Here is a 27,233-nt window from a genome sequence, read left to right as displayed (position 1 = left end):
CTTCCCCTATGCAGCATTCTCTTTCTTCTGTGTCTGATCATGAAAAATGTGTAGTGCAAACATCACAGCGTCAGAGGAGGCAGAGCCCTGCCCTACCACGAGATTCATGTGTGAAGGGGGCACAAATGGGCGGTGGAGGGTGGTGACCAGCCCGACATATAGTTACATAACAAACACTGCAATCATTCTGGAAGAGTACAGTGTTGGATGTCATTACTTATTGGTCAGTGAGTGGTGTAAATAAACTGAACGGCTGCATTTGTTTTGTATCTGTGCATTTAAGCCCTTGTTGTTGAATTCACTTAAATGCAGAATTTCGCAAAAAAAATGCATTAAGACTGCAACAAAAATGTCAAACTGTTATTTTTATTATGATTATGAATATTATTATAGTTAGAAAGTGGGCGGGTACAACACTGCGCTCATGCTGGCAGGGCTCTCCACAGGTGATTGGTTGTATTCCCCGTCCAATCACAATTCGCCTACAGAGTGGCTTGGTGGTCAGTTTGGATCTTTTTTATGTCGAAGTAACCTTTGGCGAACTACCCAAGTTTGCCGTGAGCGACGGGATTCCACTTTCTCTAACCCAGTGGTTGGTTTCGAACCTCTCCCCGCGAGTTAACCCCCACTTGTGAATATAAAACATCGGAAACCGTCTTCCTCCGAGGCGTCCTGAAGGGAGCTAACCAGCGTTAGCACTGCGCTAACATGACAACCATACCAAGAGCTGCCATCACCATTATCCTCCCCTGTGGTTTAGCTAGCAGCTGGTAAGTTACAACTCCGTCGCAGCCTAGTTTTATTCCGTGTTATCACTGTTGGAATTAAAATAGGTGTCTTTTAAATGTGGACCAGTTACTTGCGAGTTCATAGGAAACTGTTGGCAGTCTGTTCGCAAACTATTAGCTGGCTGCTAAATGGCGCAGGGTCAGGGGAGCTGGGCTAAGCTAGCGTTAGCCGTTATCCTCGGTGTCGCTGTTCCTTGTCCAAACACAGCTGTGTCTGATCTTCGGCTCGAAACGAATTAGAATTAGCCCGTTAAAATCCGCTGGGTAGTCGACGTAGCAGCGGAGCTTGTCTTCCACATTTTTGTGCTTTTTCTGTCGTGTTCAGCTCGATTTGCTCCTCCATACTTCATGCATGGGGGTTGCACTAATGTGCAGTCTCTGGGATGTTGTAGCAACAAAACTTCCTCGACATTTTTAAACGGCCCAGCCGAGTCTAAATTACGTTCGCATCGACATTTTAATAGAGGAAGATGCCAAAGTTGAGCTTGAGATTGCTCTTTCGGGTGTATGTAGTGGACGATCGTTCAATATTGGTCCATATTTCCTCCCCAGTGAGGACATATTTGCACAACATATTTTAGTTATGGCTGCGATTGATGCACAATATAGAAGAAAATAAAGTAAGAAGAAATGCTGAGACAGAGTGCATCTGTGAGGCTACTAAATAAATCATCTACTTTGAACAAAATGGACTCAATGAAGAATTGTTTTTATTTTAGTCTGTCTTTCCTGCCTCTCTGTTTCACAGGCCTCCATTATGGTCTTCAAATGGGAGCCCATTGCACCCAAATGGATGATTATTATCGTGTCAGCCTCCCTGATTTGGATCATTCACTCATGGCCACAGGAGTCCTCACCCGCAGTTGCAGGTTATTTTCATTTCTTGTGATTTATGATTTTGTTAAGGCATGACATCAAACATCTGGCATTTGCACGTGTTGTGGCCCTCTAACATTTGGGATACACCCAGCTAGAAACAATGCACCATTCGAGCCATAAAATCCCTCAGTTATTTAGGTTTTATCTTGATTGTTATTGTTGAAACTGTTTAAGGATGCATTGATTGACAATTATTTGTCATAGCCTGCAGTGCAGTTTTAATGTTTTTTATGTTTATCAAAGACGGTAGATTTAGGACTGCAAAGAACTAAGTGTGTATAAAGATGTAAAGATCAGAAAGCCTTAGCTATGGTGATACATACTGGGACCAACCATCTTCTAAATGTCTGCACACATATCTAATTTCTCACCATTACATATGCAGATAATTCCTATTTTTGACAACTGATGTGTTGATAATCTCTGGACAAAGTGCCAAACTTTAACCACAGATGTATAGGTTGATAAGGAAATAAGGAGTTTATGTCTGTGTAGACTTAGTAGCATGGGCTCTTTTGCATCATGATCACAAGGCAATTAGTGTAATGTAAGAGTTTTTATGTACGTATGACTTAATATTTCGGGACCAGTGTTGATGACAAGGGTGCTGCATGTACCATATTTTGGGTAAGCAAAGTATCAACCTTTCCTGCTTCTTTGTGTACAAGCAAAGCGGCATTTAAGATGTTTGTCAAAATGTTTTGAATGGCCGCACTATTTCAATTAGTTGTCACCGCATCATTTGTGCCCAACACATTGTGGTGTGAGGTAACTGAGAGTGTTCTGAAATAAACATTCTGACAATTGGAGTCATGTGGCTGGGGGGGAAAAATCCAAACTGTTGAAACGCATCAGCAGTGAAAGCCATTACATGTGTCAGCTAACCAGGTGGTAAATAAAAATACACCCATAGTGTTGAGGAGGACATCCAAGAACTCGCATTTTGTCCATTCTTGAGGCTTTAGGGCTGCAGTACCAGAGGCCTGTGATGGTTTCACATCCTGACGGAAGCAAACAAGAACACAGAGCTACGCTTAGATGATGATATAGTTCAAATGAAGCAACAGTTGGCAAATTAATCTAGGTCTATATTGTTTATTATTGCACATTAAGGTGTGAATCCATGGAGCATTACAGAACTTGTTGTGTTCATATCCTCATGTGTGGACCACTAGAAACCTTAATACACAGTACAATTCAGAATTCGGGGGATGTAGACGACATGCAATATAATACACAATTAAAAAAAAGTTAAATGTATGTTAAGAATGTGTGAGTGTGTCAATGTTCATAATGGACACATCAAAATCAGTATTTTCATGTTTTTGTTTTCACCACCTTCTACAGGTGCTGAACTTCAGCAAATGTGGTTTTTGTGAAAACCTTGCAAAAAGGATGAAGCCATGTGTAGAGTTTAATGTTTTCTAGCTTCTCTGACTTTGCCTGAAGCTGCCCATTTGCAGTCAGGGGACAGTTGTCATGTAATAGTCTTTCCACCACAGGGTGGCGATATTTACAAAACAATACATTTTCATTGGTAGAACGGGTCATATTATTGTACAATAATTGTAAAACACGACATACGTTTCAAATTTTGTGTATCCTTGTAAGGTAAAAAACGCTCTCGCAAAGCCTGCCTGTTTCTGTGTTTACCCAGCAATACAATGTGTTTTGTTGATGGCTGTGCCGCAGCAGTGAAGCGAGGAGTTTTTGTTTTTATTTCTACATTTTTTGTTTGTTTGTTTTGTGTGTTTTTTTTTTTTTTAAACATGGAGAATAAATGTCTGCGTTCGTCAGCTTAAGTCTGGCGTTGTACAAGACGAGAACATCCCGAGCCTGGGAACTTCACATCCCTTCATCAGCATCCAGCATCTTGCCCCCACCGACGGCGCAGCCCCCTCCTTTTTCCCGTACCCCAAGGGTCTCGCGAGCGCGCACGCGCGCGAAACTGCGTGGGAATGGCTGTTTGTGTGATCGAGGGGGTTGGGCCGCTTGGGGCGAGCGGTGAGCTGCATGAGTTTGTAATGTCCGCCATGTTGGCTATGGCGTATTGAGCCGGAGAGGAACAGCGGAGCCTAGGAAAAAAAAGACCGATAGAGAGCGACCGATACCCGGGCCTGCCCGGCTCTGTTCGCGCTGCTACGGATTCAAGCTTTCCCTCAATCGATCGGCTGACTCCTAGAGACCGTCACAGATACATCCATGAGAACTCGAGGCAGACCTGCTGTTACTTCTAGCAGATCGAATAGATTTATGCTCCATCTTTTATTATAAAAATGAGTAAATTGTCGTTTCGGGCACGGGCGCTGGATGCTAGTAAGCCTCTACCCGTCTTCCGCTGCGAGGATTTGCCTGACCTGCACGAATATGCCTCAATCAACCGGGCAGTGCCGCAGATGCCGACTGGAATGGAAAAAGAGGAGGAATCGGTATGTTCTTTTATTGCTGGCGGACTGCTGTGGGATTATTTTAGCGGTGTTTTCCTAGCACTGGGGCGCTGCTATGTTGCCTGCGCAAGCTTGTGCAAAATGGCCGCCATAGCTGCTGTTTGTTGCACACGACGGATCTCGATGAATATGAAAAATTACGACCCCGCTCCACAACAGGTGTTGTTATTAGGGTGTAGTGGCTCGATGTGTTATTGGTAAGCCGTGTTCTGTCAGTGTGTTTTAGACGAAATTGCGCACGAATGCACAAAGGAGTCACGTGACCCGTATCGGTTCCACCATTTTGTTGACTTAATCTTCGGTAAAGGCGAGCGGGGCTAGGCCTCGGACGTTGTGTACTTGCGATGTACTATTGCCAGGGGGAGACACAGAGCACCCACGCCGCTTTGACAGCTAAGTGGTGCGTGTTGACAGCTCCAGCTCCGCCATGTGTGTTGCACCGTAGCGATCTGTTTAAACATAGCGTGTGGTATTGCACAGCGGCGCGGCAGCATGTGTTCTGACGTAAATGATAGAGATTCTATGTTCAGAGGCTGCTTCATTCATGGGTCTAGTAACGTTGTAACATCTGCTATAGACTTTCCTTTGCAGTTGCCATTTAAACTTGTATTTTAGTTTTTACGTCAAGGAGGAAAGGACGGTGCATTGCAAAAACGACTGAAGAAAGTTGAGCCCGCGTCATGCTGTTCGGTGTTTGGTGGTGGTTTGGCTTTAGTTAATTTTCTAATGGTTACGTTTTTGTTTTTGTTTTTTAACCAAAGACACGAGAATCACCGTTTAATTTGTAGATCTCCTGCAGGTTATTGGAGCCTCATTGTCACACATCAGCATTAATACATGTGAATTAGTTTAGTTTATTTTGTGGGTTATGGTTAGGTTGCCTGTGTTTTTAGCTTATGGAATCTGCTGATTTCTACTTTATTTACTCTTACGTACAATAACTTGCTATTAAGTGACTCATACAAATGTAGATATGATTTGCATTGTGCATGCAGATAGCTTTTGCAAAGCTGTACTTTACTACACTGTAAACAAAAGCTTGTCCAACATTGATTTCTTATCACCTGCCAAATAAGGTCATAATATTCAATTACTTTTATTTGCTGACCACAATGTAGTACAAACTGTCCTCAGTGATAGCTTTTATCTCATAATCGTTATGATGTTGATGGTATGTTGGCATTTGCTAGCCGACCAATGTGTACACATCCTAATGGCTGGTTATTATTGCTGGCACGCTTTGCTGAATTCTTCTGTCACCTCATAGACGTGAGAGCCACTGAGGTACCTCTGCAGACACAAACACAAGGAAAGCACAAACAAGAGCCCATAAAGTCCACAGAAATCCTGCCTCCTTGACAGCCAGTCCCCCCCCCCCCCCCCCCACCTACTGTACACATACACCGAGCGGCATTACATAACAGAGTGACAGAAGAGATAAAGAGTGCAGTTTTACTACAAGGCTCTGCATGGCTTAGCTCCCTGACCCACATCCTGTCCTGCCACAATGGAGCACTGCTGTCCCTGACAGTGACAACATGCCTGAGAATTATCTTAATTAAAAAGGCAATGAAGCACACGTTGGGAGGTGCTACTACTGAGCTCATTACCATTCTTTAAAAATGTATTTAAAACATTTCCTTTATAATGTTAATGCTGGTTTTGGTTGGTGGGAAGAACATCGCTGGTTCTGGACTGTACCTTATGGACGCATGTGTCAGTTTAAATTAAATGAACACCTTTTGTATGTCCTCCTGGTTAGCCCTTATTCTGCTAAATCTGACGGAAATGAAACGCCTCTAAAGTGTGACTTGTATAATATTTAGAGTATTTGTAGTGGAATTAAATATGATGCATTTGATGTCTTTCACTCACTATCAGAATCTGTATCAATTCACTTGCTGTGAGTGATTACGTATTGGGTTATACTGCTTTGTATTTCACTGCTACATTGCAAATTTGAGTTGCAGAAAACAGTACAAGGCATATAGTCAAGACTGGAAGTGTTTGCACAGACCATATTCTTTTTTGCATGCACCTCTTTGGCTTTATGACGCGAAGAATGCTCTTCAGGATGTGTCTGCACAAGATACTAGCTCTTACGACAATAAGCTGCAGAAGTTCTATGGATTAATAAAAGTGTAGAGGCAATAAACTGTTCATGACCCAAAGGACCTGAAACATCTGTTTTACATGACGGTTTTCTTATGGATTGGGCATTTATGCCAATATAACTGGCATGTTAGGATTTATAAATGATTTCACAGCTGACAGGACGAATCCAGAAGTAACATTGTGTCTTTAGCCTAAACACACAGCATGACATTTTGATCTTAATCATATGGCTACTACAACCAAAAGGGCTTTCAGTACATAATCTTATTGAGCATTGCACTTGCTGTAGATCAGACCAGAGAAACCCTACAATAAGCTACAGTCAAGAGTGAAGATGCAAAGTGTCTGATCTATTGCAGTTCCTATAGAAGTTTTCACATAGTATTTGTATGCATATTGTTTTTTTATTTTTTATTTTACTATTTGTGTTTACTCATTCATTACATCACATTTTTGTCTGCATGTATATAAGTCACTTTGGCTGTATCGCTTAGTTCCATCCCTTTTGGTTTTGAGCAATAGCATAGAGCCTGAACAAAGAAAATAAATGTTTAATTGCTAAAATGCTTAGTCTGATTTGCTTTTTGGGACAACGGTGGCCAATAGGGACATAACGAACCATTATTTAATTTGTGTGTGTAATTGTTAAATTTGAGCCAAAAATGTAGAATTTATCAAGTCCAGTTTAGAAAGTACCTTATCAGGAATCCCATGAGTTAGTTTGACAGTATAAATCCATGACTCCGTAGTGTAAAAACAATTAGGAATTCATTGTCTTTCATAGCTTACTAACAATTAGTAGTCCATTGTTGGTAATGAAATTTAGAATAAATTGGTAAAGATAATCAAAGTTATGAAATCACATAATACTTAAAATAATACAAACATAAAATTTTTTTTTTTTCTCCTCCTTTCCTTGGGAACCTTTCAAGTGAATCTATGTGTGGTGCTATTAAAAGTTTTCATTTGTCTCCCCTTTACCTGCATCTGTGGCCATGGGGGAAAAAGCAGCAGTGCCACTGTGAAGTCTTCACAGTTCCATGTCTTGTGTGGAGAACAAGATAATTGAAGGTTCAGTTTGTATTTTCAGAGGTGAGCAGAAAAGTGTTTAGAATCCACTCTGTAACTAGGAGGTTTAAGCATGTTAGTCAGTTAACAGCTGACATTAAATATCAATTAGTTTTCCCTAAACGTGTTCTTACATGCTTTCTGTTTCCTTATTTTGTTTGGCAAGAATGAAAGACATTATTTCAGTGTGGACAGAGTTGAGCTAATTATACTTACTCAGAAACACGTTAGTGATAAATTAGCTTTAAATAAACTTTGGTTAAAAAGTAGCATAGTTGACTCACTCTCACTCTGTGCCAATCACAAATGCCCTGTCACTCAGTTCCTGCAAAATACTACCATCCAGGGTGTGAGGCATGCTTGTGTGGCTCATTGCTTCAAAATGTCTGGTTATCTATAACCGAGAGGCATATCTCAGCAACCTGCTGCCATCCGCCAGGATTATATCCTCTGCAGAAATGTGCAAAGCCAGGTGTTGGCCAATCTTTGGTTTAATTGTTTCCTTGAGCACACTCCTCATGCATGTTGCTTAATCACAGTTCAGGGTTCATCAACGTGTCAGACGGGGGGGTTTCCAAAGGGGGATATTTTTAGGATGTGTTTGTCCAGTGATAGGAGAACAAAGTCTGCATCATATTGGTCGAGTTTATATAAGGTCAAGTCATATTGGCAGAAAAGTACTTGGAGAAGCAGCAGCGTGTCCTTGTGTCTGCCAGCCTCCGTTTGTCATCAGAGTGCTGTAATCACTCGCCACATAGCCATGCCAGGCAACTGTTGCTGAGTAATGGTGCATATAATGTTTTTACGGTTTGAAAGAAACCATTTGAGTTGAGACTTATCAGTGGAATAGTTCTGGATGATTGGGTTTCCACTTGTTGTCTGAAGATGAACAGTTATGTTAATTATGAATTGATCATTGCCCATAGATGTGGTTCCAAGTGTTAATTGTCATAAAGCAGTGTAAACGTGTAGATGACTGACTGTGTCTCCTTGTCAACATTTGCCACGACAAGGACAGAATTTTGTTTTTTCTTTTGTTTTTTTAAAATCCATAATTAATTCTACACTCTGCTTCCCTTTAGCAAAGATGCTCAGTAGATTGGCTTGTAACCACTGGTTAAGGGTGGCTGTTTTCACGAAATAAAATTTACCAAACCCTGTGCTCAGATATCAAATGCTTAGTAAATGGAGAGATGAAAGAATTGCAAGTATAATATTGCAACATAATTGCATGCAAGCCTTTTTGTTTTATGTTTAAAATTGCTGAGAACTTGCAACAGAATACCACACTAAATGGAGAGCAGGGGCGTGAATTGTAAGTATGATGCTGCAACTCAGCTATGTGCTTTCCTTTTTCTTTTTTTTAATATGTAAATTTACTGAGATCTGGGGACTGAGAACACAGCGTCTGTGGTTTTAGACCAGTAGTTTTACACTGACTACGAAGGGGCTGTTTAAAAAGTATGATGGTTAATTGCAGGTGGTGGTGCATTTGTGGGCAGTGAACGAGGCTGGTTGAAATTTTGGAGAAGTTTGGCTTGGCAGTCTGCACACACTGCAACAGTCGGAGCCAAAATTTGTTTTTGTCTAAAACCTGTGATTTGCATGTGTGAACATCCCCAATTAAGTCTTGTACAGAGAATCATGCCATTGTAATTTGGTGACACATTAGAAGCAATTTGGGAGTACATGGCAGTTTGCTGTGTGTGTGTGCGCGCGCGCGTCTACGTACAAACTCCATATAGAGCAACCAACAAGTAGGTTGGATTGTGGTGAGTGCCTGAATTCTCCCACATGAACGTTTTCAATCTAGACCCAAGGTCCTTAAAGTTTGAACCACAGTGGATTTCCTGTCACAAATGTTTTTAAATTATTTTTTTTGTGTGTGTGTTGGTTACAGAAAAAGTGTAAAATTCTGGGTTTGTTAAGCTTACCAGGGGCAGATGGTTCAGCTGTGGACACACGCTGTGACTTTTCATGCCAGCTCATAGCTCTGATATGGTCCTCTTGTTGATCCACTCACAGCTCCTCATAACCTTGCATTATACTTGAAACTGAATAGCTTTCCACTAATGGAAATTCTGCCAAGCACATACATGGTATCTTTTCATGGCCATGTTTTCCAAGCACAATTGGTCTGCTGTTGAACACCGACCCATGTCTCAAATCAGCCCAAGAAACTGTGGTTATGTGGAGGGGGGGGGGAGTGTAAAGTGAGTGGGAGCACTGTTAAAATACTTGTTAGAGCTAAGCCTCACTCACTGTGACTCGATTGTCCATCTGTTGTGTCAGCCATTGAGAATAGACTTACAAAGATTGTGTACTACAGACTGTGCATCCATTTGTAATATGCTGCAGCATCTTCGATGCAGATTCTGTTACTATGTCTTAAAGTAGGTCCATGCTTGGATGTTAGTCACCCAGGGTCCATCAGTGACATGCTATGTGGGCAAAGCAAGATGTAAAAACAAGAGATTGTTGGTGTGGATTTCATAGCATCATGTTTTTAGGTGTCTACCAGATTATGCAATATGAAAACATTCTGTGTTTGCGGAGTTCAAGAGCCAGACTCGATGACTCATTAGCCGTGTTTGTCGAAAGTACTAGATTTGCTGCTGGAGAAACTTTGCTGGTGTTTCATTTATGATCTTTTGGCTCTGCATTTGTAGTTGTCTTTTTTATTTATTTTTTTAACTGTTGAGACACATTTTCTCAACTAACTTTGAGAGTTGCAGCAATTGAAAACAATGAGTCCCTTGTGACTATAAGATTGTCTGTGTGTGTAGGACTCAGAATGATGTCTGTGCCAGTAAGCACATGTACTGAAGTAAAGCTGAACTGTCAGTTAGTCTTGGGGTCTGTGTACTTGCAGCAGAATGACACGCCATGTCTTGCATCTCCCAAACAGCCTGCTCCAAATTCTATTCCCTTCTACTACCAATGACTAATTTCTCTGAGATCCAGCTTTGAGAACTTTGTGTGTGTGTAGCCATTACATACCATAGCAAATAGTATGTTTTGCCTGCATCGACGTGCCTCGACAAAGGATTACAGATAAGGTGGAAAAGAAGAAATACTAAAAAGAGAAAGATTTGAAAAGGGTTTACTGTGGCATTCTCCTCCTGTTTTGAACTGTTTAGTTTTTGGGTAATGGCCATATTTTTCACTCGTTTCAATGAGTGGACTACAATTCCCCTCACATGATTCGGGCCTAATACAAAGATATAGAAAAAGCGTTATGATGTAACTTGATTTCCATCTGTTTAGTGTCCTTGGTTTTAGTTTTACAGAAATTCTATTTTGTTGAACAGATTCGGAAACTATAAACTTTTCTGCCAGACCAATAAGAGGTCTGAACTCTAACCACTTCTAATGCAAGCTTTGTAATTTTCCTATCAATGTGCTGAGGTTCATATGGAATGACCTCAACAACTTGCTCTACAAACCACATAAATGTACTCATAAGTCTTGTTGAGTTCTGAATATTAATACTGCTTATTTAGAATGTCGACTTGGTTTGTGGTCAACCCTCTCTAAAAGAAATCGCTCCTTCATGCATCATATCTGGAACCAAAGAGAGTGTCATTGTTTGCCGATTTATAGCCATGCGATGAGGTGTAACCGCACGTCTCTCCTGAGAAAAAAGAAGCCACATTGAACCAAATCAGGAGAATTATTTCTTTGAAAACTGACACAAAGATCCTTTAATTTCAGATTATTTTCAACAGCATCTTGCTTTCTTTCTTTCAGGAGCACCATCTCCAGAGGGCCATCTCAGCACAGCAGGTATATGGCGAGAAACGGGACAATATGGTTATCCCCGTCCCCGAGGCAGAGTGTAACATCACTCACTACGAGTCCCTCTATCCTGGGGAGTTCAAGATGCCAAAGCAGCTTATTCACATACAGCGTGAGTAGCAGCCTGCTTGCAACAGGATTATCCTCTTAGCTGTGTTAGGGGTCTCTGAGCACGTGGTGATGTTGCCGTTTGGATGCACTGGGTTCCAGAGGGGTTTAGGCTGCAACTGGGAGAGTTGCGTGATTGGGGTTTAAAGTAGCAGCTTCATTGAGGATAAGTAAGTTAAACAAGAGGCTGCTAACTAAGCTAATGTTTGTGAAGACACAAGGACTAAGCTGTTTTCTGTGTGTTATTAAATGCTAACAATAACTTGGAATTCTACAAATTAATTTATGTGGATAGGCTGATGGCTGCAGTGTTGCAGGCCAACATGTGAAAGGGATAGGTGGTTGTCTGTTTTCACACATGGTGTGTACTATTTTTGTTGCTCCCAGAGGCTCTGACAACAGATCTATTATCACAGCTAACTCTTTCAGACGGGGTGTTTCCATAGATGGTACAAAATAGGGGTCAGTAGGTTATTGACATGAAAATAAATGAAACTGGTCTCACAGTTTGCCTCTTTCAAGATTGAACTTGGCATGTAGTTTGAGGTGAAATGTTCTCAAATAAAAAGACATGTTGTACATGCCTTATATCATGTGTGTATCACGAGTGTTAAAATGTACAAATTCTTTTGTGTAAATGTTTGACACACCCCAGACACGGACCAAAATCTGATCAGTAATGTTGTCACTTATAGTTAGTGTGGTTTAAGTGACAAATTGAGTTCTTTCAATTGTACAGACTGGGAATAAACAAACCGCTACAATGAGAATTAAAAAAAAAAAAAAAAAAAGTATTCTAAGAAATGAGTACAGATTTCTTTTGTTTGGCACAGACTGCAGCTGTTAGGCGAACTGTGTTTGTGGGCCACTCTTTCAAATACATTCACCATAATTGCACAGCCCTGTTTTGTCATCTAACATCTTAAATATCAGGCGGTGAGACGGGTTGCTACATACTTTTTCAAATGCTCCAGGTTTTGACAGCTTAATGTCTTGATTAGATAGAAGCTGTGATAGTCGGAGTGCTGTAAACATACTTTTTTTCCCTCTTTGATGGGGCACAGTAGCTGGCACTTTAACCATTTTACTAGCCTAAAAATGTATTGTATGACGAGTATCTGAGCCATGGCTGGGGTTTCTGCCCCGTCTGACTGGTAGAGGCAAAAGCCACAAACAATATTATTGAGCAAGCGGCTGTATATGGATGATTTTGCCTTAAAGCAATGTTTTATTAGTTTGGGGAAGGCACAGAACCAAGAACAAGTACAATGCTTTCTACTGATAAAAAGTTTACATTTTGTGCAGTAAGTAGTTGTCTGTAGATAAAGGCTCTGGCCTTTCACATACCACGTTATATGTTTTTTACTTTACCTGAAAAGTAGCTGCTAAATACAAATGACTGTACATTATAAATCAAAATATTATCCCATTATTCCCATAACTGTCTTAAAAAAAAAACATTTGTTTAGGTTAAATCGGCCATAAGTCATATCTAATTAAACACGTCATGTTGTGGCTTGTCAAATGGTCCTATTCCTGACAATGCAGTTAAAATAATAAAACCATCTCCATCTTACAGCTTTCAGTTTGGACACAGAGCAGCCAGACTACGACCTAGATTCTGAGGATGATACATTTGTGAATAAGCTGAAAAAGAAAATGGAAATCACTGCCCTGCAGTTTGAAGAAATGATAGACCGACTGGAGAAAGGCAGTGGACAGCAGGTATTTGTCGATCTATGTGGAGAAAGCAAATCAAAACAAATCAAAGCCAGCTGAGTCCAGTTGTGCTTAGGTCTGCATTTTAGTAATTTGAGAGCTGGGTTTAAAAAGCTACTGTCTTCAGCTTGACATGAGTTATTAGGCAAACCAAAAAGCAAAGTTTATTATTGGAGTCCTTTGGCTTTCGTTATAGCACTGATTTGGTCTCCTGTTTGTTGCTCCAAAGCTTGTCAGTCTCCAGGAAGCCAAACTGCTGCTGAAAGAGGATGATGAGCTGATCAAGGAGGTATTTGACTACTGGAGCCGCAAGAGGAAAACTTTTAAGGGTGGCTCCCTCATCCCCAATGTCAAGCAGGAGAAAAGGGATGGCTCTAGCACCAGTGACCCCTATGTGGCCTTCCGCCGACGGACGGAGAAGATGCAGACCAGAAAGGTTAGCAGTCTCTGATCTACATAGAGGGGTAAACAGCATGACGAACGAGAGAAGTTGTGCTGATTTATCTGTTGAATACAAAGAATTGGCTTCTCTACGACCTAGTAATTGGAAATTGTTTTTTTAATGCGACAACTGCTGTTCTTTATCTTTGCATCTGCATACTTGGCTTCCTTCTTTAGGTTGGTTGACTAATAGTACTGACATTGCCCTAAACTTAATAGATTTTAAAATATCTTAAATGTTTGAGAAACTGGAATGGTTCAATTATAAATCGGAACACTTGGAAGTGTGAATCACCACTGTTCTATTTTCAGAACCGAAAGAATGACGAGGCATCATATGAGAAGATGCTGAAGCTGCGCAGGGACCTGAGCCGAGCTGTCACCATCTTGGAGATGATCAAAAGGAGGGAGAAGAGCAAGAGGGAACTGCTGCATCTCACACTGGAGATTGTGGAGAAGAGGTAAGACCAGTGTGTGAAATTGGCCCAGAAAGAGTTTGACAGGGGTTGTTAAAGTTTTCTGCATTGAATCAACTATGTTAGGCATTTAGCTGCTATTAGGTTTTTTAGGTTAGGAATTTAGGATGCAGTAGTATGAGGAATCAAATGCTTTACTTGATTAGATGTCAGATGTTCATAAATAGATTTGTAAGGATATGCTTGTTTTGCAACTGTCCCCTTTCCTCTGCTTTTCCCGTCTGTGTCTTAAAACATTAAAGGTTTAGCCCCTGCAGGCTAAGAGTGTTACTGTGTCAGAACTTTACTATGTAGGGGTTTTGAATGGCTAATGTGCTTAATCTTTCATTAAGCTTTTGTTTACTCATCAATTGGAATCACAAACAGAAGCCATTGGGACACCTGCCTGCACAACCAATAGAAGAATGAACCACATGTTTTCTGTAAAGTTGGGCTTTGCTGCTCGTGTTGGTTAATAGTTACATACACAGCTATACATATATTATCAAAAAAAAAGTCCCCCGTTTATGCAGTAATACCGGGGGGGGGGAATAGCTCATTGACTTTCTCAGCTGCCATCTTTTCCCCCAGTCTGATAAGCAGCAGCACACTACACTATATCTTTGTATTATTTCATGCTCTTTTCTATTTTTTTATTTTTTTTTGCAGGCTCCACTTTCATTTCTCTTTTCCCCCTCAGTGGAGTCTTTGCAAACCATCTAAACATGACATCCAAATGGAATGAATTTCCTCTGAAAGTAGCTGTCAGTGTGAGCTTAAATTGGACCCTTCTCCTAGAAGGGCTTTTGATTTGTTGTGACATTTCAATTTCCTCTTGTTATTTCGACCTGGTTTCTGCCTGCACATCACCACCAGTGTTCACTCCCAGATTGGACCACTCTGTTCTCACTAGATAGCTTCTCAGGCCCACTTCATGATATTATGCTGATGTAGAGTGACCCAGGTGTAATGCATGGTGTGTTCAGTAGGCTGATTCTCTGCACGGAAAATTAGATTCTTTTCTATTGGCACAGTTGTAAGTGTACTAATTAGCAGCTGTGTTTTCTCAGAGCCTCAAGGTTTCCCCTTGCTAATGTGTGTTTTTGGTTTGACTTTAACGGGTTTACCATGGACACAGGATAGTTACAGACCCTTAAAGTCCTAAATATATACTCTCTCTAATAAAAGTATTAAATTGAGATTGGATTGATCTTAAGGCTATTCTGTGATGTCGCTCTAAGAATTTCTCTAATGTGCCATTGTTTAACAGGCGTTGCTAGCAAGCCTGCTCACTTATTAGTTTATACAAATAGGAAAATGCTTGTTTAAGAACAAATAGTTTGAGAAAAATGATTAACCATCACCATTAAAGCAAGTTCCTATAAATACTTAGAAAACCACCTGTACTGTCGGTTGTATATTTCAAAGTTGAAACAATGGAGATCAAGGTGATCGAATCACACATACGGCCAGATATTGTCATTTGACCAATTTAAAGATTATATTTTCACTTTGTTTTATTATGCATTTATTGCCATAGCAAGTTTGTTCTTCGTTTAAAATGACATTAAAACCCCCCCAAAGTTTGTTTAGACCCCCAGAGTCCAGATGGTTTGTTTTTTTATTTGAGACACTTGAAACTGAAATACACAGGCATCATTTAAATCATCATAAACCCTTTGTGGGTTGTTGGAATCTACTTTTTTGGTCTATTTGTGTTATTACAGTTGGTCCCGTTTCATGTGATTATGTAGTAAAACCAGTTTGATTTAAATTATTCTTTACTATAAAGTCATCAAGTTTAACTTTATAAATCACTGTAAGGTGACATCTGTTATGCAGTTGGTTTCCAAATATATCCATTTATGTTCATCAGCTTGTCTCCACTTCTCTCCTTTTCATTAGGAATACACTGCCAGACTTTGGCAGTGAGGTGATGGCGGAGGCACTGGCACAGCGGGCTCTAGTGAAGCCCATCTACACCATCCCCATCATTCCCCTGTCCAATAGTAACCAGTACAGACACCAGGACCACTCGGACATGAAGGACTACAAGAAGGTAACGCAGCACACAATCACACTGGCGTCTTGCTAATAATTTCTATAAATTAATAAATTGAAAATGCTTTCAGCACTTCTCCAATGTAGGAACAGATTGTGTGCAAAAGACTGGGAAAATACTAGACCACATATTTATCCTTTACTTTAATTATTATAATTATAATTTAATTATAATATAATATAATAAAATAAGAACTGATAATAATTTACAAAATCGTTTAAAAAGTCAAATTGGGTTGAATTATTTAAAACCATGATAATACTGTAAGTTATGTTTGTTTCTTATGAATGTGTAATTTTTCAGAATTTGTGTATCCAATGAAAAAAGTAATACAAATTGTTCTTTTCAAAGTAAAAGTATTAAAAGAAGCTCCAGGCTTTGGGTAATTTCTCTGTTGGGTGTTTGGTTTTTTTATGTGCTGACTACTTCAAATCTGAAAAAAATGGACGTGAAGCTGAGTTGCCATATGCTTCAATAATGCAACACTTCTTTACACAGCACAGTTGAACCCTGTGTCACCTCATCCTATTATAACTTCATTAGTTCCTGTGTCCAGCCCCCCCCCCCCCCCCCCCTAACTGCCCTGGAACCATTTTCCCTTTTCTCTCCTTCCTCTTCTACCAGCTGGTTGACTTTTCCCTTTTGTTTACATATGCTCATTTTTGGTTTAACTCTGCCCCCCCCCCCTCATTTCTTCCACTGAATTCACACACCAGTTCTTCACTATTGTGTCCCTGCCTCTTGTTTGCTTTGTCCCCCGACATCTGAGGACTGAATGGGATCCGATTAATCCTAGTTGAGATGGAGTCTGTTCAGACAGGGAGGGGTCCTCCCACTGGGGAAGTTCGGGTGAACATGGCACAGGGTAGACTGGGAGGGGGGCAGCCATCTGGCAAGGCAGAGGCATCTGGCACGTGCTGCCATCTGCATATCAATGGCTTTTTCCCACTGTTGTTTCTACACACACTCTTAAGGGCTTGTGCATAGACCACCAGCACTATAGCTTTTCAACTTGTAATGTCTTTTTGATTATGTAGTGTAAACATTATTTTTGCTGTTTCCTTCCTCCTCATTACAGCCTGAGAAGACGGAGGCAGTTCGAACCAAAAGGAAATATGAAAAGAAGCCCAAGATCCCTCCTCTGTCAGCGCCTCAACATTCAGGGCCCTCTGTGTTCAATCCCAAGGACCTCAACCAGTACGATTTCCCCAGCTCAGATGATGAACCATTCTCACAGGTATTGAATTTCATCCAATTATTGTAGATAATAAATGTTTCTGGTGTGACATGGCTTCAGTAGAGTTTTACTATTAATACTAATATAAAAAAGGACAAGGAACAGAGGATGATTTGGCAAGTGCTGACTGTTCTTATCCTTTTTGGTTGGTGTCATGTGGACTATGGCAGGCGTGTAAGGTTATGGTTTCCTGTCCTAACTATTCATGTATTTGTTTTGATTGTATAGATCCATTCGGGTTCCTCAGAGGCAGAAGAGGAGAATGACCCAGATGGCTGCTATGCATTCAGGAGGAAGGCCGGCTGTCAGTACTATGCTGTGAGTGCCCTCTTGTGACTCCCATGCTTCTATTTTTAGTCCCAACAGCAGGCTGACCAGTCTGGCAGTCCTGGCTGTTAGTCTTCCACATTCTGCTGGACAGAATGATGATAATTAAATCGTTATCAATTTTATAAGTTTTTTATTATAATGTTATTTTAATGTTTGCTCTTTGGGCATTTCCGCCTCCCCCATTATCTTTTAGGCTCATCCAGACCAGGGTGGCAACTGGCCCTGGGTAAGCCCATCAGAAGGTGGGCTTGGTGACCCATGCTTCCGCTACTGTCTGACCTCACTGAACATGCCACGGCGCTGCATAGGTTTGGCCCGGCGCCGCGTTGGCAGAGGGGGCAGGTATGTTCAGTCTGGCTATTTGTTTTTCTCACACATGCTGGAATTTGATCAGCGATGCTCTTTCTGCAAGTACACTCGAACAATAGAACCGTTTTTATTTGTTGAACATTTGGCTTACTTGAACGTGTCAAGTCAAGCACATGAATGAATCACTAGACGTTTTGTTTAGATTTAGTTTTAAACCATGATTTCACAGATTTTCAGACTTTTGTGTTGCCCAGGTACTATTTTTATTGATACAGCGAAATCTACAAATTCAGTTAAGAAAATAAAGTCTGAGAAAATGTAGAAAAGTGTGTAGGAATGCTGCCAATGCCAATACTGAGCTGGCGAACCGCAGCCAAGTGTTGGCTGTAACTACTGAGGTTGTTTACCATACCAGCTCTTTGGCAGGTCACCAGCGATCATTTGGCAAGCACATTCTATTAGAAATATTAAGCTGGCTGCTAAAAAGATGAACATGACAATCCAATCTTGGGGTTCACCTGCCACTGCAACTTCTAAACAAATTTCAAAACTTAGCCATGAGTTTAACCAGCAAAATGGCCCGATATTGATTCACTGATCTCACTTAGAACTGGAAAAAAAAGCACAATGCATAGAGCTGGCCAGCAGTTCTGTTTCTGTCTGTAATGGACCTTATTGCCTCCCCTGAGGGAGGGGAGGCAGCTTTACTAGCAGCGTGCCCGTAGAGGCAGCAGTGTTGGCAGGTCAATTCATTGTTGCGTCAGTGTCTCCACAATGATTTAGATGATGTTTAGTACAGACCACAGAAGTACACGTAAGACTGATAACTTCATGGCATTTCAGCCAACGCTGCACTGTTGTCAATTCCATCACAGCTAAAAGTGCCACAATACCATTTTGATTTGGGTTGGAACAGAATCTTTCCTCCAGACCAGCTGCAGCCCGAACTAAAAAAAAATATGTGCCAAGGCTCAAGAGTAGCAATGGAATTTCTCTTGGTGAATTTGAAAAAGCATCTCCAGTCTCATCAGGTGGTTGCTACATGGCTGTAAAAATAGTAATGTTCCATTTTAAGTCACATTTTGTGTCCTGTAAGTATGTAGAACTGCCTGTTTTTGTGCAATACCCTGGTCTGCTGAATACTGTAATTAAATGACTGGCAAGAAGTAGGTACATTTGCGAAATACTTTAAAATTGGCTGCGTGTTTTTCATGTCAGCTCAAAGGACTTGTTGTTTTTATTGGCCCCCCTGATTATATTTTAATGTCTAATAATTTTGTTTGTTTCAGGGTCTTACTGGATAGAGCACACACAGATCAAGATGACAACAGCTGTCAGAGCCTGGATTCCAGCCCGAAGCCCAAACCACTCGCCTCACCACTTCCAAGCTCTCCACTCCGCAACTTTAACACCAGTACCTCAGTAACCAATACCTCGGACCCAGCCAGCTCCCCTCACCTTCCCTTCTCGCCATCACCTCTGTCGTCGTCATCACCATCGCATATGGACCTCCGCCAGATTCTTGCGAACATTACATCTTGCCGCTGGAGACACTTCAGACCGCGGACACTATCCCATCACCCCTCAGGTGAGGGAGACTTGTCTCGCAGAGGATTTAGGGATATTAGCCGGACAATGTCAGGACTAACTCGGACCCTGTCTGGAGGAGCTACCTCCCAGAACCGCATAGGCCCTGCCCCCACCCCTGTCAATGGTGAGTCAGGTTGTTCCTTTATCACGTTGCTCTGTGTTTTGTTTTACATCTTTGGCATTGTACATCTTAAAACTGTACTGCTTGACATTTGAAGTGGTCAGACCAGAGTGGGACTGGTAAATCTTAAGTTTGAGCACCAGTCAGTGATAGTTTCAGCTGTAGCCATCAGATGTATAGAGATTGGAAAGTCTTTTTGGGTGTAGTCTTGTTTGGGCCAGCTTGCATGACTCATGACACATTAGTGTTTCTAAAAAAAAACTGTCCTGTCCAGTCGTAAATGATGTGCAACTCAACTTGCGTATTCAGTGTTCGAGTTTTAGCAGTTTATCAAGTATTTCTGCAAAAGATACTCCGTGTAACTAACTACCCACTGGCTTTGGCACAACTTGTTGTTGAAACAGCTGCTTGGTTTAAATAGGCTACTGAAGGTACAGTTTGGTTTATTGATAAGCCACAAAATTGTTCGTTGTGACCTTTTTGACTACACAAGGTCAGAATGGTAAAAATTATTTTATGAAAGCTAATCGTGTCATATTGTAATGCCAAACATTCTTGCTGGTACTTTACCAAGTTTTGGAATGAAACATCTGATTAGAGTTGTTGTCTTGATGTCTGCAAATACAGGTCACACACCGTGTGTGTGATTGTGAGTGAGAATGGGTGAACGAGAAGCAGTGGAAAGCGCTTTGAGTGCCAATAGGTAGAAAAGCGCTTGTCTGTTTTTGCACAACAACAGAGAACTATGCCAGACAATTAGGGGTATTTTTAACAAACGTTGCCCCACTTATGCATAATCTGCATTTCCTTGTACTGCCACCAGTCCACTGCATATATAAACCCTCTGGAATTGCAGCACCTTTGATCAGGACAATTTTTATGCTTCTCACAATTTGTGGAATTAAGAAATGTTGACACATCCAGCTAATCCAGGCTGCAAACTGACAACTAACATCTTAGTTTGTGGGACCTGCCTTGTGAAGTCTTTCCTAGTTATATTAATGTATAGAGACTAGTGCAGATATTCAAATCTAGATGAAAATGGTCAACTGTGGACACATTTCTGCAGGCCTGATTATTTGTCTCATTTAGGAAGAGAGTATGTTCCTTCTTTCATTTGGAGCAGGTGTATTCTTGTTGTCATCAGATGTCTCTACTGCATTTCACATTTGTACCAAGTTGTAAAAGTTAAAGGAGTACTGGCTGAACTCTAGCTGCATTAGTCGCTGGACGCTTGTGAAAGTTGATTTAGTGTAACACTGTCATGCCTTAATGTGTTGATGAAATAAAAAGAGCCATTGCTGTTGCTTTTAGTAACACCTGTGCCTTTCCTGCCTTAAGTCTGACTTAATTCAAGAAAAGAATCCTCAGAATAAGTAAACGAGAAGTTGAAGTTTAATATCCAACCCTAGTTAGTTTGTGTGCCAGTGCCAGCCTCCCTAAAATATGAGAATTGTGATTGAATGAAGTGATGGAGCCTTTTTCTTTTTAATGAATATATGTGCTTGCTTGCTGTTTTCATTTATGTTCAGCTGGAAAAGATACTGTAAAATATTGTGATACAGTTGAAAGGCCCCTGCTAGTACTCTTTCTGGTTCTGGCTCGGTTATTTTCATGACACAATGCACCACTTTCTTACGAGACATTGTTTTCGCAGAGCTTACAGCACAGAAGGCTTTGTAGCATGTGAGCTCCACAGCCATTGTACATTTGTGGCTTTGATTAATAGACCTTCAAACTGGACTTTGTCGTTTTGTTTACCTTGCACCCTGCAGCAACGGTGCAAGGTAAGTTAGGTGTGTGTTGTCTAAAGATTCTAGTCTTTGGGCTTAAGACCCAGTCTCTGCCAGTCATTCTCACGATTATTTGAAACATGTTTAATATTTATGACCGGTATCTGCGACCAATGACATCACTACAGAGGTAGACCTATGGTAACCACTGCTTTTCCTGAACGTAGCGTTGTTTTATAGGGTATTATGATGTTTTACCTCCATTTCCCTCTGCAGCTCTCTAGTCCACGTTGCTCTTGCTTTTTTACATCTGTGAAAACCAGTTCCAGGTTGCGGCCATATTTGTTTTGGCACAGGAACACACGGGAATTCCAGTTCTCATGGGATTTGGAGTGTAGAAAGTTCAGTCATTAAGTGTGTTACTCAGTGGTCAGGTGTGTTCCACTTCCAGACTGCCAGAGACTAGAAATCTGTGAGAGTTGGTTAAAACAGTCTTTGTGTAAGCTGTCCAGTCTTTGCCAGGTGTGTCCCCAGCTTAAGGCAATTGCTTTTGTACAGACATGCAGCACTTATCTTGCGACAAATGAGGGACTTTTATTTTGATCCAGATACACTCTTTCGTGGCGAGTGGTATTTGTATAATCACTTTTCTCTTTTTGATCCCCGGATTTTTATGTTATTAAAGAAAAACACAGAACCTTTTTTTTTGTTGTTGTTAAAATAGATGAGTAAATATAAGCCAGGGGCAGGTTTATTAGTTTCCTGTACAAGCTTTCAACAAGATGCAACTCAAACCGTAGTTTTTATACTTGTCTTTATCTGCAATTATGTCTAATGGGGCAGAAGCTCTCACAAACCTCACCAACCCCAGCTACAGTGGGGCAAAAAAAGTATTTAGTCAGCCACCGATTGTGCAAGTTCTCCCACTTAAAATGATGACAGAGGTCTGTAATTTTCATCATAGGTCCACTCACACAGTGAGAGACAGAATGTGGAAAAAAATGCAGTTAATCACATTATAGGATTTTTAAAGGATTTATTTATAAATTCCTGTGTAAAATACGTATTTGGTCAATAACAAAAGTTCAACTCAATGCTTTGTAATATAACCTTTTGTTGACAATGACAGAGGTCAAACGTTTCCTGTAGGTCTTCACCAGGTTGTCACACACTGTAGCTGGTATTTTGGCCCATTCTTCCATGCAGATCTCCTGTAGAGTAGGGATGTTTTGGGGCTGTCGCTGGGCAACATGGGCTTTCAACTCCCTCCACAGATAAAGAAATTCTTTAAAAACCTGCAATGTGATTTCCTGGATTTTTTTTTTCCACATTCTGTCTCTCACAGTTGAAGTGTACATATGATAAAAGTTACAGACCTCTGTCATCATTTTAAGCGGGAGAACTTGCACAATCGGTGGCTGACTAAATACTTTTACGCCCCACTGTATCTAAGACAGTTGCTCTATGCATAAACTGTGTGAAAGATGCAGAAATATACAGTTTTTACTACCTCTGTCATGTTGCTCATACACATAGCCATGTCCAACTCCTGTCAACATGTTGCTGCATTGTTTGTATGTAGTAAATACAGCATAGCTAACCTGGCTAGAACTGTTTTTAGTTGTGGCCAAGTCAACCTTCACGCATCATGATGATCTGGGCATGGTATTCTTTTAGTTTTTGTTGTGTGTGTGGGTTTTTTTTTTCCATCAGCCAAAAGCCACACAGATTCAGCCAAACCTTTCTCAGTCCTGGTTGTTGTTTTCCTGTACACAGTGTTCACAGCAGAGCAGTACCAGCAGCACCAGGAGCAGTTGGCCCTCATGCATAAACAGCAGCTGGAGCAGAGCCAGCAGCAACAGCAGCAAGCCAACAACTCTGCAACAACTACCAACACACAGGTCAGTAAGGCTCAACACGTCTTACATATTTTACTAAACCTGTATTTGTAATTAAACTTATTTAACACAAACAGCAATGTGTGTAAATCTTTTTGTAAGAAAAAGGTGACTGTAGTCTGAATTAATTTTCGATCTCCTTATAAACTAATAAATAAAGGTAAAGCAGTGCTTGGGTAAATTGAATGAACCTCAGAAAACAGAACATATCCTCGTTCCCACGAGCAGAATTTAAGTCACGCTGGTTCACATCCTGTTTGGCAGCAGAAAAGCACTGAGCTCAGCAGTTTCAACAGTTTCATAAATGTTAACTGAGAGGTGAAGAGAAGTCTTTGGCCCAGACTCACACGTTCTGTTTTCATGTAGGCCCTTGTGTCCAAGACACTGGACCAGGCCAGCGCCCAGTTTGCTGCTTCGGCCCTCGTCACCACAGACCAGATCCTGACCTTCAAGTCCAAAGAGGAGCTGGTGCTGGCCAGCGGCGTGAATGGGGTCCTGACAAGTGCAGGTTAGCGTCATTTACTTAGTTATTGGTTTGTTTCATTCATTAGATTAAGCGGGAAACAGACATTTTTAGCTTGTTTGAAAAATTCAACAACATTTGAAGCAGTTGTAGGCAGACTGTTGGGTTTCTACCCCTTCCCCATCGCTAAACCAGGATTGAAAGCACTTAGCAATATTAATAGTCTAGTACAATATCACAGCCTTTAGAATTACAACAAGTTGCATCAACACCTTTCTGATGGTGTCACAAAACAAACATTACAAGCTTCACAAAGCTGGGATTTATTACAGCACTGTTGTGGTGGATTGCATGAGATTGTGCAGGGGGCACTTAAAAAAACGCTGCATTGTAAATCAATATGCTAAGACCTTGACATCCAGAAGAAAAATGTTATTAGAAAAAAAAACAGTTTTACTGCATTCAGACTCTTGTTCTGTTGGGTTTTTTTTTTTCTTTCTTTCAATGCTGAGAGTTTTTTATCCATTGAAACAGGTGTTTGTAAAGGCTTGCACTTCTCCAACACCACAGCAGCCCTTCACCAGACCAACCAGTCGACACACACTACCACCTCCACGGCTCCAACTTTCCTGCAACCCTCCTCAAACTCGGCCACCCCGTCTCCTGCCAACGCCCTCCCCACCTCCCTCAGCTCCAACTCCAGCGCCCACGCAGCAGCAACGACACCTCAGCAGCTGGGGCTCCTAGGATGCAGCGCTGCCAATACTCCCCCCACCACTCACGTCCTTATCGGGAACAACATTTGTCTGAGCATGCCGTCGGCCGCCAGCCTGGCCGGACGCCACATCCCCCGGACCCTCGGCAACGTGCCACCCACTGCCTTAAAACTGTCCGCCACAACCAACCTGCAAATACCCAAAGTCTCTGGAGCCACGTCCATGGACATGAGCTCAAGGTGAGGCGTTGTTGCACCAATACAGAATTATTGGGAAATGAGATTCCGGTCAGGAGGCTCATACCACTCACCTACCTTAGCATAAAAATAAAAGTTTTGCTGTTGCTTGATTGCCTTACAATAACCTCTATCTTCAGAAAAAGCTGCATCTGCCAAGAAATAGAATAGAAAATAATTTCACTTTGGGGTTTTCTTTGTGTTTCTTTACGTTTAGTCAGAGCCAGGTCAGCTTCTTCCCTCTTTTTCTCTATACTAAGTCATCTGGCTGTAGCTTCACATTTAGCATGCAGACCGTACAGACTAGTGTCATCCCCCAGCACTGAACAGTTGCCTATCGTTTGAGTCAAACCAGGTGAAGTTGCAGGTTGTGGTCAAGAATCAGGACTCAAATAAAATGTTGGAAGAGCCAACATTAGTTTTTATTGACTTTTATACTGATGCAGAATAAACAGATGTTTAGCCACAGGTTTAATTAATTTACACCAGAACCAAAGCTGCATTGACTGAAAGGAAATCAGAGGATAGTTTTGTTCTTTATGGTGTCGCCTGAAAGGACGCCTCCATGTTCCAGACAATCAACTATAGATTTTGTATAAATACAAATAGCTAGAAGATTCAGACACTGAAGATATCAGACAGCGTAATTCTAGGACAGTAAAAGATGCTCTTTTGACAAAAGGAATCACAGGAGCACACACAGGATTAACTTTCCCTTTCTCTACTCCACAGGGAAAATCACGACGAAGACAAGCCAGCCCTGAACAGTATAGCAGACAACACAGTTGCCATGGAGGTGACGTAGTAGCGGTGCAGCGAGGAGTCCACTCTATAGGTGCTGTGCATCGTAGCATCGGGAATGCAAAAGGGACAGCAGGACTCTGACGCAGACTGACAGAATGATGAGTGGCCTCGGCCGCTCGCTTGCAATTCTCATCTCTCATACTTTTTAACTTCTTTGTTTTGTTTTTTTGCTTTTTGTTGCAGTTAAAAGAAAAAGATTGCCATCTGTAAATTATGAATATGGCAAAATTAGTATCTGTACATGAACTACATTTATTTGTAATATCCCCCTTGTATATACTACTTGAATACAGAACTGTCCATTTGTGATGTTTTGCACTTGGGAGTCAAACTTTAATGAAAAAACATAAGCCAAGTAACTTGTGGCGTGTGTGAGAGATGTGGGAGTTGTATAGAGAAGAGTTTTATCACATCATGTGCATGGTGCGGAGCCTGCTGTTTTTATCTATTTATTGTGCTGTGTTTACAGGTTTTTTGTTTTCTTTTGTTTTCTTTTTTTTGTTTTGTTTTTTTTCTGTTGCTCTTTTGTTTTTATTTGTACACTGTACCTTTTGTTGGTTCCTGTGCTGTAGTAAATGTTAGGTAGCTACGGACTCCTGGGTATTTTTGTATATTGTGAACACAAAGCAGGCCGCCCCCCCCCCCCCACACACACACACACACACACACACACACACCCACACACACATTTATTTTGGGTCCCTGTGCTTCTCTCTGTGGATCATGTGAAAATGAATGGTGACATACATACAGGCCAGGAGGAGGGTGGCTGTGGTTCCCTTAAAGACAGGAGCTTCTCTCTCTTTAAGGGAACCTCCATCAATATTGTCCCAAACACAAGTAACAAAACAGGGATGAAGTCTCTTCCCAGAAGCATCTGCTGCTTCTGATTAAAGCACTATTTTTTTTTTTTTTTTTTTTTTTGGTGACATTTCCGTTTTTGTTAATGGTTTTGCTTCATATCAATGCTGCTTTTGTATTTTGGTTGTTTTTTTTAAAGGGGTAAACCGAGGCCCCGCCCTTTTTTTTTTAACTTTTTTTGTAAAACAAAAATTCTGTTATTTTTGTATTTTTTTTCTTGTGATGATGGTAAACTTGATTGTATTCTTTTTCTTTAATGAAAGACTTCATTCTTTTGTTGATTTGTTACTTGCATAGGTAAAAGGGAGTGAATGGGCAGTAGTCGCTGTACGTGTTTCATCATTCCAGTTTTTTTTTATATAAAAAAAAAATGCTAATGAGCAGACGGAGACGTTGTGGGAAAACATCAGTTTTCTCCTCTTTCTTCCTCTTTTTCTTTATTTTTTTTCTTTGAAAAAAGAATCTCCAGACGGCTGCAAGGCCAAAAACCACAAGTATTGGGTGCCTTCCTTTGGGGAATTAAATGTACTCTCTTCTGTGAAGAGTTAGGCACAAAGGCAGCATTACTTAGTAGTGCTTCTTGCCTTTGTCAGAATCTGAATGCCCAGTCCAATGGCAGGATATATCTTTGGTTTACTTGTCCCACCTGGAGGCTGAAAAAAACAAAAAACAAAAAAAGAACTCAGAACTCTTACTAAAATAAGACAATAAAGCCCAGGGCATTAAATGTGAATTGTTTGGACTCGAGTGTCTTTTATACATGAATGTGTGTCTGTTTCTTTATGAGCATGTGGACATTTGAAAAAGCTAGAAAGTAAAGGTTATACTGGTTTAGTATTTCCAAAAAAAAAAATCTAAAGTGAAGGATAAAGGAAATTCTAAAGAAAATGTGCCGGTAGGGACATTTAAAACACTAAACCGTGTCACATCTTTTTCTGTTTAATTAATAAAAAAAGTATCAAAAATGAGAATTTGTGATGTTAGCAGAGGTTCTTTGTGGGACGGTCCTTAGATGGATGCGGTTTCTTCCTTGACTCTTGTCGTCATTATAAGAG

General features: G+C 40.9%; 1 protein-coding gene across 8 annotated transcripts; it reads left to right on the top strand.

The window, feature by feature from the left end:
• The first annotated feature begins 474 nt into the window (after positions 1-474).
• Positions 475-26,911, top strand: epc1a (enhancer of polycomb homolog 1 (Drosophila) a). 8 transcript variants are annotated; one of them, XM_067486343.1, is made up of 15 exons: positions 476-770; positions 1,537-1,657; positions 11,048-11,207; positions 12,783-12,928; positions 13,152-13,358; positions 13,676-13,824; positions 15,724-15,877; positions 16,959-17,117; positions 17,346-17,435; positions 17,641-17,789; positions 19,046-19,470; positions 22,977-23,101; positions 23,465-23,606; positions 24,096-24,516; positions 25,246-26,911. In XM_067486343.1, exons 3-15 carry the CDS (start codon positions 11,108-11,110, stop codon positions 25,316-25,318), a joined length of 2,340 nt encoding a protein of 779 aa, XP_067342444.1. In that variant the 5' UTR covers positions 476-770; positions 1,537-1,657; positions 11,048-11,107; the 3' UTR covers positions 25,319-26,911. The 8 variants fall into 8 exon arrangements, with proteins under 8 accessions (XP_067342447.1, XP_067342444.1, XP_067342446.1 ...); XM_067486345.1 differs by lacking the exon at positions 1,537-1,657; XM_067486341.1 differs by lacking the exon at positions 12,783-12,928.
• Positions 26,912-27,233: the final 322 nt, after the last annotated feature.

The sequence above is a fragment of the Channa argus genome, chromosome 19 (genome assembly GCF_033026475.1).
Source record: "Channa argus isolate prfri chromosome 19, Channa argus male v1.0, whole genome shotgun sequence".
In the NCBI taxonomy this organism is placed as follows: domain Eukaryota; kingdom Metazoa; phylum Chordata; class Actinopteri; order Anabantiformes; family Channidae; genus Channa; species Channa argus.
Note: the sequence above shows the minus strand (reverse complement) of the source record. Positions and strands in the feature narration are given on the sequence as shown.

Bases quoted from the DNA above. Each gene is read 5' to 3' on its own strand.
- epc1a (XM_067486339.1), top strand. From the start codon at position 3,944: ATGAGTAAATTGTCGTTTCGGGCACGGGCGCTGGATGCTAGTAAGCCT. The intron at 17,436-17,640 runs GTGAGTGCCCTC...ATTATCTTTTAG, and splicing joins CCGGCTGTCAGTACTATGCT to GCTCATCCAGACCAGGGTGG. The intron at 19,471-22,976 runs GTGAGTCAGGTT...TCCTGTACACAG, and splicing joins TGCCCCCACCCCTGTCAATG to TGTTCACAGCAGAGCAGTAC.